Here is a 12,277-nt window from a genome sequence, read left to right as displayed (position 1 = left end):
ACACCCTGAAACCATCTGATCCAGGTAAAATAGGCAAGTGATTGTCCTCTAAAATAAATGGACACAGCTCCTGAGAAATCTGTCACAATGCCTGGCTTTCTCTGTCGCCAGGGACGTGCCATTCCTGGGCTTACTGCTGCTTAAACCCTTTAACTGGGGCGTCTGAGGCGCATAGGCAACTGGCCCGATTTAGCCTGGGGACCACACATAGAGCCATTCACACGCGCCGGTGACTCCCGCCATGTGACGGAGGACAGCTGCCCGGGCCCCAGGGTGGCTGGCAGGGGCCTTACCAGGTAGGGCTCCTCCCCAGGGCCACACTGCGGACACTCGTGGCACAGCCCCGTGGTCTGGTTGTAGTACTCGTTCTCGCCGCAGTTGGAGTACTCTGCTCTGGCCGAGCACAGCAGTGACACCTGCCACGAGAAAGGGTGTCTTTCCGGCCTCTGTGCCTCCTTGGAGACACACATGCTTCCTCGGGGGAGCACCCTGAGCAGGTGCTGCAGGGCAAGGAGACTGGGTGGGGTCCCCTGGGGCTCAGGTCCCTCTAGCTGCAGCCACTACACTGGGCAGGCTACCCCGCTTCCTGCCAGCTGGCCTCACTGCGGGTTCCCCTCACCCCTCCATCAAAACTCCATCTCATCTTCGAGGCCTGTTCCAAACTTCCTTCACCCACCAACTCTTGCTTCCACTCTCTCCAAGGTCATGGAGGAGTCAGCCCTCTTCCCAGAGCTCTGGAACAGTGGGTTTCTGTAACGTGCAGCCCCTTCTCTGCAAGAAGACTGGGTCCCTCCCGGCGGTGGGGCCACAGGCGTGGTGCTCACCGACAGGCGTTGGGTTGCGTATATTGCGACACGAAGAAGCATTTAAGGGCCTTTCTCTATGCGGAGCCCTAGAAAGGGAGCCACCAAGCAGTCTAGTCTGAAGGGGTCTTGCTCAGTGCTCTGTACTCTCAGCGGAGCCCAGCGAAGGGGCTGCTAGCGGTTTCATCCCACTGACAGCTGCGCAGACTGACACGGAAGAGGCCGAGGACCCGGCCTCCAGTAGGCTGGCAGGCAGAGGAGCTCCCCAACCGCCCCCCAACCCGGGCCTCCTCGGGGGCACTGGGGGTGCTCACAGCGGGAGGATGCACTTACCACCAGCACAGGGAGCCACGGCACACGCTTGCAGCCTCCCGCGCAGGCCATCTGCTCCCACCGCTTTGCCTGTAAGACACACTTCATAGCACCCAGATGCCTGCATGGCCTGGCCACAGCCTCGCCCCCATCCTCAGTCCGGTGGCCGCCACCATGTCCCACCGGGGATGAGGGGTCTCCCCGAAAGCGGGGAAGGAAGCAATGTAAAAGCAAAGGTGGATTTTAAGCTGAGGCCCAGGCCCCTTGGGCTGACTCCATCCGTGGCCCTGCCAAGATCACACCCATCCCAGGGAGGAAAGAGCGGAGAGCGTGGAGGGCCCATCATGGAAGACAGGGCAGTGACCAAATGTTCACTCATGTACAGAGTCTGAAGAAGCCTGGTCTTACACAGAGCGTAAAGAGGGGGGGCGGTCCCAGCAGGCCCCAGTCCTCCTGCTCCAGGAGACGGTGCCAGGATGCAGAGTCTGGCCTGGCCCCATGGCACTCCACAGACAACCCTGCTGCCAGGTTCTTCCTCTCTCTGTTGAGAAGAGGCTGTGGTTGAAGTGGTTAAGAGTGCACGAGTCTGACCACTTAATTTTATAGCCAAGAGAATGGAAGACCATTGGGTGTAGTGACCTGTCCAAGGCAACACAGCCACTTACTGGACAGAGGGTGATTATGGCCCAGGTGTTCAGATGCTTGATTTGAAGGAGGAGGTATTGTTTGTCATCTTTCCATCGTGAGGATGGGAGGCCTATGTTTCTAACCAAAAGCAGTCTTACCTGGGAGCCTGCCTGTACAAAGACAAGAGATGGGCTCGTGGGAGGGCTCACGTCCCTCAGTGGCCACTGCTGGTTCACTGCTGTCTTGCTTTGACAATGCCAGACAAAACAGCATGCCCTCTTCTAATGGCTGGGTTGTGTGAGGAAGCTTCCAGAATAAACCATGGACTCAGACAGGAGTCAGACCCTCCAAGAACATTTACCCTCTAAGCCCTCTATCTGGGTGAGCCGTGTCTGCCCATGGAAACCCATAATTCCCAATACCACACAAAAAAGACTGTGCAGGATAGCTCAAAGCAGGAGACCTGACAAATGGGGAAATTCACTCTTGTTTCTGGAGAAAAGCCCTGACCTTTGCTCTTCAATACAGTATCTTTTTTTTTAAAGCATTTTATTTATTTATTTTAATTTATGAAAGACATAGAGAGAGAGAAGGGGCAGAGGAATAGAATATCCAAGCAGATTCCCGTGGAATGTGGAGACTCAGGGCTCCATCCCATAAGCCATGAGACCATGACACCATGACCTGAGCTGAATCCAGGAGTCACACCCTTACCTGACTGAGCCATCCAGGCCTCCTCCCTTGGAGTGATATCCACTGAATTTTCAACGAAGATTTTTTTGGCAGGGGTGAAATAGACTTGGGGTGATTAGGACAGAGGAGGGTTATGGGGAAGTCTCCTTTTCCATAAGGTTCTTAGCTTCAGAAGGATGTACAAGCGTATGGGTAAACTTTGTGATCAGAAAGAAAGTCAGCAAAGACATTTCACTTTGGGAGGAAGCATCTGATTGCTCTGAGACAGGCTGAGAAGGATGTCCGGAGGGTGATTCCAGAGACAGAGGACCCATTGGAGACCCTGGGGAATGGGCAGTGCCCTGGGGGCCTGGATCTTTCCCCTGCTTACCTTGAAGATGTTCTCACTGGTGAGTAACATCAGGGGGCCTTTTGGAAGGGTTAGGTTTCCAATAACTCTTGAAGAGACACAAAAGCTGCTTTCTCTCGCCTGCTAGCACGCTTGCTCTTTTGCAATTCAGTGCCACATTTACGTTTGAAACACACTAAATGGACTGAGGCGAGATTAAAGCACCCAGCCACCCCAGCGGTGAACTTCAGGGTGTTTTCCTTCTAGCAATGGGGCAAGCTGGGGCAGGCAGGGAGGGAGGCAGAGGGAGGCCTGACCTGCAGTCCTGCCAAGGGGGAGGGTATGCTACAAACAAAAGAACCAGCCCTCTGCCCCGACTGACAGCCTGGCCCTTGCTTCCGAATTGGGGGGTAGCAGAAAGGAGTGCAGGCATCGGGGCCAGAAGCCCTCCCCAGGAGAGCTGCAGCCCTGGAGGCCTTCCAAGAACAATACTAAGGGTTTCTAATTTAATTGACTTCTAATTATAGCTGAGTCTGGGAGGGCTTCCCTGTAAACATAGAGAAAGGGCTGGGCTGGGTGCACCTTTGTGTCAACCTGGAGCATTTATTGAGAGGCTCGTTAAGGAGGTTTCCAGGCGAACCCAAGAAGACAGGAAAGAAAAAAAAAATACACAAGGGGAAACAAAGTCTGTGGGGTCGGGTTCATTTCTGGCATGTGTACCAGTTCTCCAAGAAGGTGATTAGGCTGGGGGAGGAAAGCGGGGGAGGCCTCTGATTAGGGTTTCATTTCCCTAATCAGAAATCAGAAATCAGAAATCAGGGGGAGGCCTGACTTCCCCTGGCCTGGGAGCAGGGGGGCCCAAGCTGCTCCCAGAATTCATCTCTTGCTTGTCTTTCCTTGGGGGATTTCCAGGGCCCCGAGGAGGGCAGTATCTTAGCCTGCAGGCTGTCAGAGGTACCAACGGAAGTAGCTGAGCCTAGATTCCCACAGTGATGGAGACACGCAGGCGGCAGCGAGACAAGGCTCTGGCTTTTCCGCACAGCTGTCCAGCTGCCGGGCGCCCTGTTCAGGGGGCTGCAGGGGAGTCCACCACCGCCCCCCAGTCTGGGAAGGACACTTGCCTTGTCTCATGGCCTTGTCTTTGCAGCCTCGTGCTTGTGGCCATTTCTGTGACAGCACGAGACCCGGGACCGGGTGAGCCCTTTGCAGGAAAGCGTGGCCCACCCGGCCCTTGTTCACAGCTTTCCCTGCCTCCCATGGACTGTAGCATTCCTTCCTCAGTACTATTTCCGCCTAGAACAACAACACAACCATGAAAACGACAGCTGGTGACTGTGGACCTCTGACCCCTGACCGGGCACCACTCTGGCTTAACCGTCACCATGCCCCCACCCTCACCGCATGAGCTCTCAATCAGGGTCAGGGGAGAACAGGCTGGAACCGTGGGTCCATGCGGAGGGACGAGTGCTGCTGGGATTACTGGCACGTTTCGTTTCCTCTTCCTCTGTGACCTCAGCCTGCAGCCTCAGACCTGCCATTAACCAAAGAGGACAATTCAGACCAAGGGCTGAATCGCATCTTGGCATGCTGTGTAGCCACTCAGTGCCTCAGTTATATAGAACGTATCAATGAAATGGGCATAAGACGAATGGCTACCTCATGTGGGGGAGGAAAGCAGGCCTGACTATTCCTGAACTTGAACTTGGCCTCTCCTGCTGTGACTACTACCTCAGCTCCAGCGGGACATTTACCGCACAGGTCTTCCCTATAACATCCTCACTTTGTGGCAAGACTTGGGCTGACAGCAAGGAGGCTGACTCTGGAGACGCGGGGCTGGGAGGAGTGCGGTTGGGCACCTGGTTCGAAGTGCTCCAGGGAGAGCTTGGGGCTTAGCGCAAAACCAGAAGGTTCAGGGTAGCTGGCAGGGGTGCGGGCCTCAGGAAGCTTGTGGTCTGTTAACCTGGAGGGTTGGATGCAGCTGAGACACATCAACTCTGAGGTGTTGTTCTCATAGCATTCCAAATTACAAAGCCTTTCCAATCGGGGCCAGTTCTGGGCTGGAGGTGGAGGACTCACACAATAAGGCCCACCTCCTGCCCTCCAGGTGACTGGGGAGTGAGGGGGCCAGACGGTCACCCACAGCTTCGGGCCTGGAAGTCCAAGAAGCTCGGGGGCAGCCCATGGTATGCAGGGCAGGAAGGGCCTGATTTGTCCTGTTGGGCTATTTCAGCGATAGACCCTCACCTACGGCCATTTCAGCCACTGACTGAAGCGACCCACGGAGACTACTGACTAGAAGAAGCTATGGTGGGCAGGCGGCCTGCTCCTTTGGAAGCACCTGACCCATTCCTGGGAGATCAGGGCAGCCAAGGTCTCACATAGGTCTTGAAGGGCAGGTAAGAGTTTGCATGGAAAGAGGTAGGAAAAAGGTCTCCCAGAAAGTAGGAGGAGGGGGCCCCACGTGGCTGGAGGCAAAGCCACGGCTGGACCAGAGGGGTAAGCACAAGGTCAGAGGAAGTCCAGGGGCTGTCATGGACCTCGTGCACAGGCTGGGCAAGGCAGTGACGGAGTGGCAAGCTCAACCTTCCCACTGCAGTGCCAGAAGGAGCCAGTCTGGCAAGAAGTACGTGTCACAGTGCCACCCGACACACACACACACACACACACACACACACACATCACTAAGTCACGTGAAACGATGGTATCCTTAGTGCACACAATGGACTATGATCTAGTCCATCCTATTATTCTCCTACCATGGAACAATGGCAGTAGCTGCAGCCCACGAAAATGACTGGGGAAACCTCCATGTGTAATCCGAAAACCACTGGTTTAGATGAAGACAAGGCAGGAGGGAGGAAGCCTGCAAGGAGCTGATGGTGGCCTGATCTCAGGGGGAGCCAGGGGGTGGAAAGGAGGGCCTAGACGGTCCAGGACTTAAGGAGACAGGTCAGAGGGGACAGACATCGAGGCTGGCCCACATCTCTGCTCAGCTCCTGGGTGCGCAGGAGGTGTGTGAGGTTCCTACTGAACAGGAATGGGGGCAGACGGGAGGTGTTACAAATGTGAACACATTGAAAAGCCTGGAGGGCCTCCAAGAGGAGGCAGCCTCTGGCAGCTCACATATGGGTTAAGCTTGGGAGAAAGACCTGAGCAAGGGAGAGTTTATATGGCTGTCACAGTGTCGGTTTTAATAGGCTGTCCCTTGCTGTCATGTGGCCAAGGACCTGTTCATGAGAAAAGGCCCTGGTCTGGGCCTTGGGGAGGGATGCAGCGTGAAACAGAGGAGCCCCTGTCCTCAGGATAGAAAAGCTCCAGGCTGGAGACCACTGGATCACCCCCTCCACTCCAGGAGCCTTTCTGGAACTCCGGAGAAAGCCCAGGTTCCCACAGTTGAGGAGGCACAACCCTCTGTGCCTGTGGGAAGGGAAACCAGGGACCACCAGACACCACAGCAGGCAAAATGATACGAATGCTTGCAACTTTTCTGTAAGTTGGAAATGATTTCAAGATAAAAAGGAAAGAAAGGGCACCACATTCCAGCACATAGCTTCACCTCCACCGCAGTTAACGGAGAGCTGAAGAAAAGACTTGACGGGAGATAAATTGCTCCACGGCCAGTCTTCCAGAGAAGACAAATGAGGCCTGTGCCTGTAGTTGTGCATGAAGCAGGATGGTGTGAAGAGAGAGGCCGTGGGGACTCGCGTTGCTGCAGGCTCCCTGGGGTGGTCCTCACTGGCCCCTGCAGCCCAAGATCCCCAGCGCTGAGTCCCCATCTGGGCAGAGGGTGCAGGGATTTTACATGATGGACGGTGCTGACCTGCTGCCTGGGGCCTCTCCAGTAGCGCAGCCTGCGCTCGCTCACTCCCGAGGCCCAGGGCGCTTGCTGGTGGCGTCAGAACACAGTATCCACCGTCCTCCTTGCTAACACCTCCTGAGGGCTAACTACCTCCCGGACTGTAGGCTGGGCACTTCAGCCTGTACTAGCCACCTAATCCCCACCGCTGCGGAGCCAGTAGGGACTTCTACAATTCTGTTTGTTCAGGCAGAAACCAAGGCTCAGAGAGGCTGTGTAACTTGCCCAAGGTTGCACAGCAGTGGGGCAGAGCCAGGATTTGAACCCGCATAGTCTGTCCCCACAACTTGCTCCCACTGCTTGCTACTGCCCCCCTGGATGTAAGCAAACACAGTCCAGGCTACCCACGATGTAGACAAATACCTTTTTGTTCTATAAAGATTTTATTTATTTATTTGATGGAGAGAGAGATTACAAGTAGGCAGAGGCAGGCAGAGAGAGAGGGAAGCAGGCTCCCCACTGAGTGGAGAGCCAGATGTGGGGCTCGATCCCAGGACCTTGAGATCATGACCTGAGCTGAAGGCAGAGGCTTAACCCACTGAGCCACCCAGGCCCCCAAATATCTCTTTATTCTAAGGGAATGACAAGGTCCCAGGACTGTGGTCTCCCATGGGGGCCGGTCTCAGGCTTTGTTTTCTTGGTCTCTTGGTAGTCCTATGACACCAAGGGGCAGCACACATTCTCCTCCATGAAAATGGAGGAATTTGGCTCCCTTTTTAACTGAGGGATTGCTGTGAGGAATGCAGGAGACCCCAAGTGTGGCAGGGCTTAGTGACTTGGAAACACCACTAAGGGAAAAGCTGATGATGATCTTAGCATTGACCGCTGTGTGGCTACATCTCAGAAGGCAGGAGGGGATTTGACCTTCTTAGGTCTGAGTGGTTTAGAAGGAAAAAGAATGCCTTTTTCTTTCACAGCATTTGGCAGTTTCACACACTGTCTCCCACACTGGCTCCTAGAAGGGTCCTTAGACAGTTGGTTCCCATGTTCCAAGGGCAGTAGGTCAGGAAGGTTATGTGGGTGGTCTTCCTGGGAGATGACATCCTGCCTCTCTTTCTCAGAAGCTCCCTGTGGTATTCCTGCCCATTGGTAAGACCACATGGCTAGCAGAAGGATTCTGCGTGCTTGTGTGGAAGGATTACGGGCACCTGTCTTGCCTTGGGGACTGGATAACTGACAGGACATGTGAGGTATGGGGAAGCACAGTCTTTGAAAGCCTTCGGGGGTGGAAGAGGCTGCCCATGGACCTCAGGCCATGGCCAGCTCACCCTTGGACATGAGCAGAGTGGGAACGGCTTTCCCTTCACACAGCCACATGCAGACTGGACCTTTCCTCTGAGTCTCAAGCTGGACTGGATAGTCAGGTAAGGCCAAAATAAGATAAAATACACCAAAAGTCGTATCCATCCAGCCTTGCTGCCCCTCCCCCGGTGGGGGGGAGGTCTCTGGAGCTGCAGGAGCAGCACCACCTGGGAGCTGGGTGGAAATGCCCAGTCTCAGGCCCCTGGAGGACCTGCTTTCAGGATCTGCTTTCCAGCCACATTGGGGGTGGGGGGGTGGGAATGGAGGTGGGGGGTCTCTATGCACCTGAAAGCTTGAGGAGTGCAGCTCTAAGGACCTCCACTAACTTTTTACTCAGGCCTTGTTTGATTTGTCCTTGCAGACCCAGGCAAGGGCTTCTTCTGGGTCTCTCTCTTCTTCAATTCTGATGCTCTCCCAAAGAATAAATTCTGTCTTTGGCCTCACCCCACCCTGTACTATGCACTAGACATGGGGACTCACTCGTGTGCTTTCTTAGTCATATTCATTTATCGTTTATGCAACAGCAACTGTGAGCTGCTCCTGTGTGACAGACACCCCGGGGACTGTGACAGACAGACAAGGGCCCTGGCCCACGACATCTTTGTCTGCCCAGGAGACAGACATAGGACACACAATTATGCTGCCAGGCCACTTCTTACATTTCTAAGGGCCACTCCATCAGGTTTATTCCGGGCCATAGTGGGGTTCAGGGCGGGCCACCCCCACATACACCACTTTGGCATATTATTTTGAATTTAAGTTACTCAAGAAACAGCTGGTGCAGGAAGGGCACTTTGACCCTCCTTTGTGCCCCTGAAAGCGGAGACAAAGCTCCCCAGTGAAAGGTGCTGCCCCTGCACAGGTGGAGACATCCTTATTGCCAGAGGTGGGAATTCAGGGCCGAGAAAGCAGAATAAACAAATCCTTTACTTGCTTAGCAGCCCAAGTCCAAAACTTCCTTGTCTTGTCCATTCCTCCCTCATTTACATTTCCGTCTAAAAGGTACAAATTTGCTTGCTTTGGCCACTTGAGTCTCCTGTTTTTATGGGCTCCTATAGGTACAAAATTAAATTTGTTTTCCCCCCGTTCATCTGTCTTTTGTCAACTTAATGATCAGACCAGCCAAAGAACCGAGAAAGGAGGAGAGTAAAAATTCTCCTCCCCTGGGGCGCCTGGGTGGCTCGGTGGATTAAGCCGCTGCCTTCGGCTCCGGTCATGATCTCAGGGTCCTGGGATCGAGCCCCACATCGGGCTCTCTGCTCCGCAGGGAGCCTGCTTCCTCCTCTCTCTCTGCCTGCCTCTCTGCCTACTTGTGATCTCTCTCTCTGTCAAATAAATTAAAAAAAAAAAAAAAAATTCTCCTCCCCTACAGCAGTTTGCCCTTGGGATGACCTTCCCCCTCAGAAGGCTGGCTCTGCCTCAGCGGACACTTGTCACCACAGCTGCCTCCAGGTCTCTGGCAGGCACCATGGCAGGAAGGAGGCCATGCTCCGTATTAGCTATCACCTTTGGAACAGACAGTCATGGCTGGGGCCAACAGACAGTTGAGTCTCGTGGCTTCACCTTCTTGATCCAGTAGGGCCAGCCCTGGAATGTGAAGATGCTGCTTCTTTCCGAAAGGCTGCTTCTCTCTGGGAAGGTGGTATAAACCACACAGCCATGGGGCTGGGGAAGCCTTTGCAGGAATGAGGACTTCCAAGTTACCTTTTGAAGCATGAGGGTCATGTTTTGGGCCCCTTCCTTCCCTCCCATGGGCTCACCTGCCAGAGAATTCTCAGAAGGTGGTGCTAGCCGGTTATGTCGCCTCATCCTCGTCCAGCAGCAGCGACTGCGGACAGAGGCTCCCAGGGCGCAGTGCTGTCCTATTGGACCACATTGCGGGGCAGGGGGTGGGAGACAGAGACGGCAGGGTCTGTGGCCGGCCCACCCTGGGCCTCTGCACAAGTGCTTTGTGGAGAGGAGAGGTGCTGGCAGCCGCCTGTGTTCTGGGGAGGCGGATCCCTGCTCCCTGCCCACCCAGCACTACCCTCTCCTCCCCGGCCTCCCACACTCTCTCCTCCTGCAGAAGGCTGCCCCGGGGGGAAGGCTGCTGGTGGCCTCCTCCCCACACATCCACAGGATTCCTTTGCTCCCCAGACTCCCCAGAAGGCCTCCACTTCCCACCAACAGAGACAGACCTTCGCTCACCCTCCAGGAGCCTGTGGAGGTCATTATCAGAGCAGCTGAAAACATTTCCATTTGATGTGATTTATTGCTCTCAGGAAGCGCCCCCCTCCCGCCCCAGTTGGATAGTGCTAATTAGTGCTGGATTGTGAAGCGCTTAACTCATTGTCTTTCACTTCTGTTTCAGTCAAGTCTGTCTCACTGGAAGGGCCTGGAAGATGTCCTGGGACAGGCCATCCCATTGCAACAGGGAACTGGGGCCTTGCAGGCACACCGGCCTATCTATAGTGCGGACCCCGAGCTTGCCATCTTGAACTTCTTAGTGATTTTTAAAGGTGGGGCACCCCATTTCTATTTTGCATGGCCCTGCAAGTTCAATTGCCTGTCCTGTTCTTGGCCTCTCTGGCCGGGCAGGCAAGGCTGTCACACAGGGCCTGCTCATGGACACCCTCCTGCCCCAGGAAAGTGCAGCCAGGGATCAGGAAGAGCACAAGAAAAGGGGCAGAGGCGCTAAAGCCTTGCCAAGGCCTACAGGCCCCTCACTGCCTCCAGGGACTCAGGAATGCAATCCCAGAGGAGCCGAGAAGGAAGGCTCAGAGAAATTCCTGCAGTGCAGTTTGTCAGGGTATTTTAGAGCTTTAAATCACACCACAAGAGAATTTTAAAGGGCAGTCTCCATTCTTTTTTTTTTTTTTTTTTTTTTGTAAAGATTTTATTTACTTGAGAGAGAAAGAGCATGAGCAGGGGAAGGGTTGGAGGGAGAGGGAGAACCAGACTTCCCTGCTGAGCAGGGAGCTTGATGCAGGGCTCGATCCCAGGACCCTGGGATCATGACCTGAGCCGAGAGCAAACGCTAAACCCATTGAGCCTCCTGGGCACCCCAAGGCCAGTCTCCATGCTTGACCACTGCAGTGAGAAGCTTCTATCCAGAGCTCCTTGGTGGAGGTTTCAGGATCACGGCAGGTTAACTGAGCTTTACCAACATCTCCGGGGTAGGGACAGTGTCCATGTGTTGTCTCAAGGATATAATTCCGATTGAAAACACAGACACATCATATATGTGTATATACACGTACATGTACATACGTATCCATACATGTGTGTATATACATAACAATATTTTTACTAAGGTCAAAGATCTTCCCTCGTCTGTTGGAGGCGCTGTGCTCAGGTTCCAGCCAGCTGCACCCACTAGAATTTACTCTGGGATAATTCTAGGGCTCCAGCTCTTGCCTCTCGTGTCAGCCTGTGGGATCTTGGAGTGGGGCCGTTGGGGGCTTTCATCATAAAATGATCATTTCATGCCTTTTGTACTCTAAAACAATTCATAGGGCACAGGGTTGATGTTCTCAAGGAGAAGCAGGATGAGTTACCCTGGTTTCCCCAGAGTTTTGGGGGCAGGTGGGGTGACACACAGGGAGGGTGGTGAGAAAGTGGAAAGGGGCAGGGGGCCGGCTAGGCAGCCACTGGGTAGGAGGGCCAGAGGAAGTCTACCTACTCTGCTGGCCAGCCAAAGACAGGCCCCCACAGAAGAGCCGGCAGCTGGGCTAACCCTTGGGCGGCGCTTTCCCACAGGATACTGGCAAAGGCTCTGGTGCTCTGAGCCGAAGGTTGAAAACGAGAGCCCCTATGCTTTATTTTTCAGTTTTAACCGAAATAATACTCAGAAAATAGACACTCTGGCACAGGTAGGATGGATGAAACACACGAAACATTTATTTCGGACTACTTTCAGCTTTCCCTTCGAAGGATCACTACTAATACAAACAAGCACGTCAAACTATTTCAGATTCTATGGGGACCATTAGCTCTTCAGCAGCAGAATCTGGGAAGGCAGCAAAGAGCAAGGAAAACTAGGATTTGGGGCATTTCTGTTCAAATCACATCTTTCTGTGTGACTCACCCGTTCCTGTCAGTTTTCATTTTCCTACAGAAAAACCAGCGCTGATGGTAATTGTTTATGAAGTGCTCTAAACAGCCATGGCCCGAGAACGCTCCCTAAACACCAAAATTATTATTGTTGTTTGTCAGATGAGGCCCGGCTTCTCTGAATACTAATTACATCATTCAGCAGGTGCATCTGCGTTTGTGCAGGGAGAGCTGCTGCTGGAGCCCAAAGAGGAGGGGAGCTCTCTCCTGCATTTGGGACAGGATGTGGTGCTTGGATGCTTCCGCAACCCTGATGGCTCGCTC

At 54.0% G+C, this 12,277-nt stretch overlaps 1 protein-coding gene across 2 annotated transcripts in view; it reads right to left on the bottom strand.

Annotated features, from left to right (window-relative positions):
- EDAR (ectodysplasin A receptor) overlaps nucleotides 1-12,277 on the bottom strand; it is an 87,476-nt gene that overhangs the window by 29,892 nt on the left and 45,307 nt on the right. For both annotated transcript variants that reach the window (XM_045981150.1, XM_045981151.1), the window contains exons 2-3: nucleotides 1,137-1,205; nucleotides 294-416 (exon numbers count right to left, since the gene is read on the bottom strand). In XM_045981150.1, coding sequence (XP_045837106.1) covers nucleotides 294-416; nucleotides 1,137-1,187 — 174 coding nt within the window. In that variant the 5' untranslated portion in view covers nucleotides 1,188-1,205. The remainder of the gene's footprint in view (nucleotides 1-293; nucleotides 417-1,136; nucleotides 1,206-12,277) is intronic.

Source organism: Meles meles, chromosome 16, assembly GCF_922984935.1.
Source record: "Meles meles chromosome 16, mMelMel3.1 paternal haplotype, whole genome shotgun sequence".
NCBI lineage: Eukaryota > Metazoa > Chordata > Mammalia > Carnivora > Mustelidae > Meles > Meles meles.
This window is presented reverse-complemented; position numbering and strand designations above follow the sequence as displayed.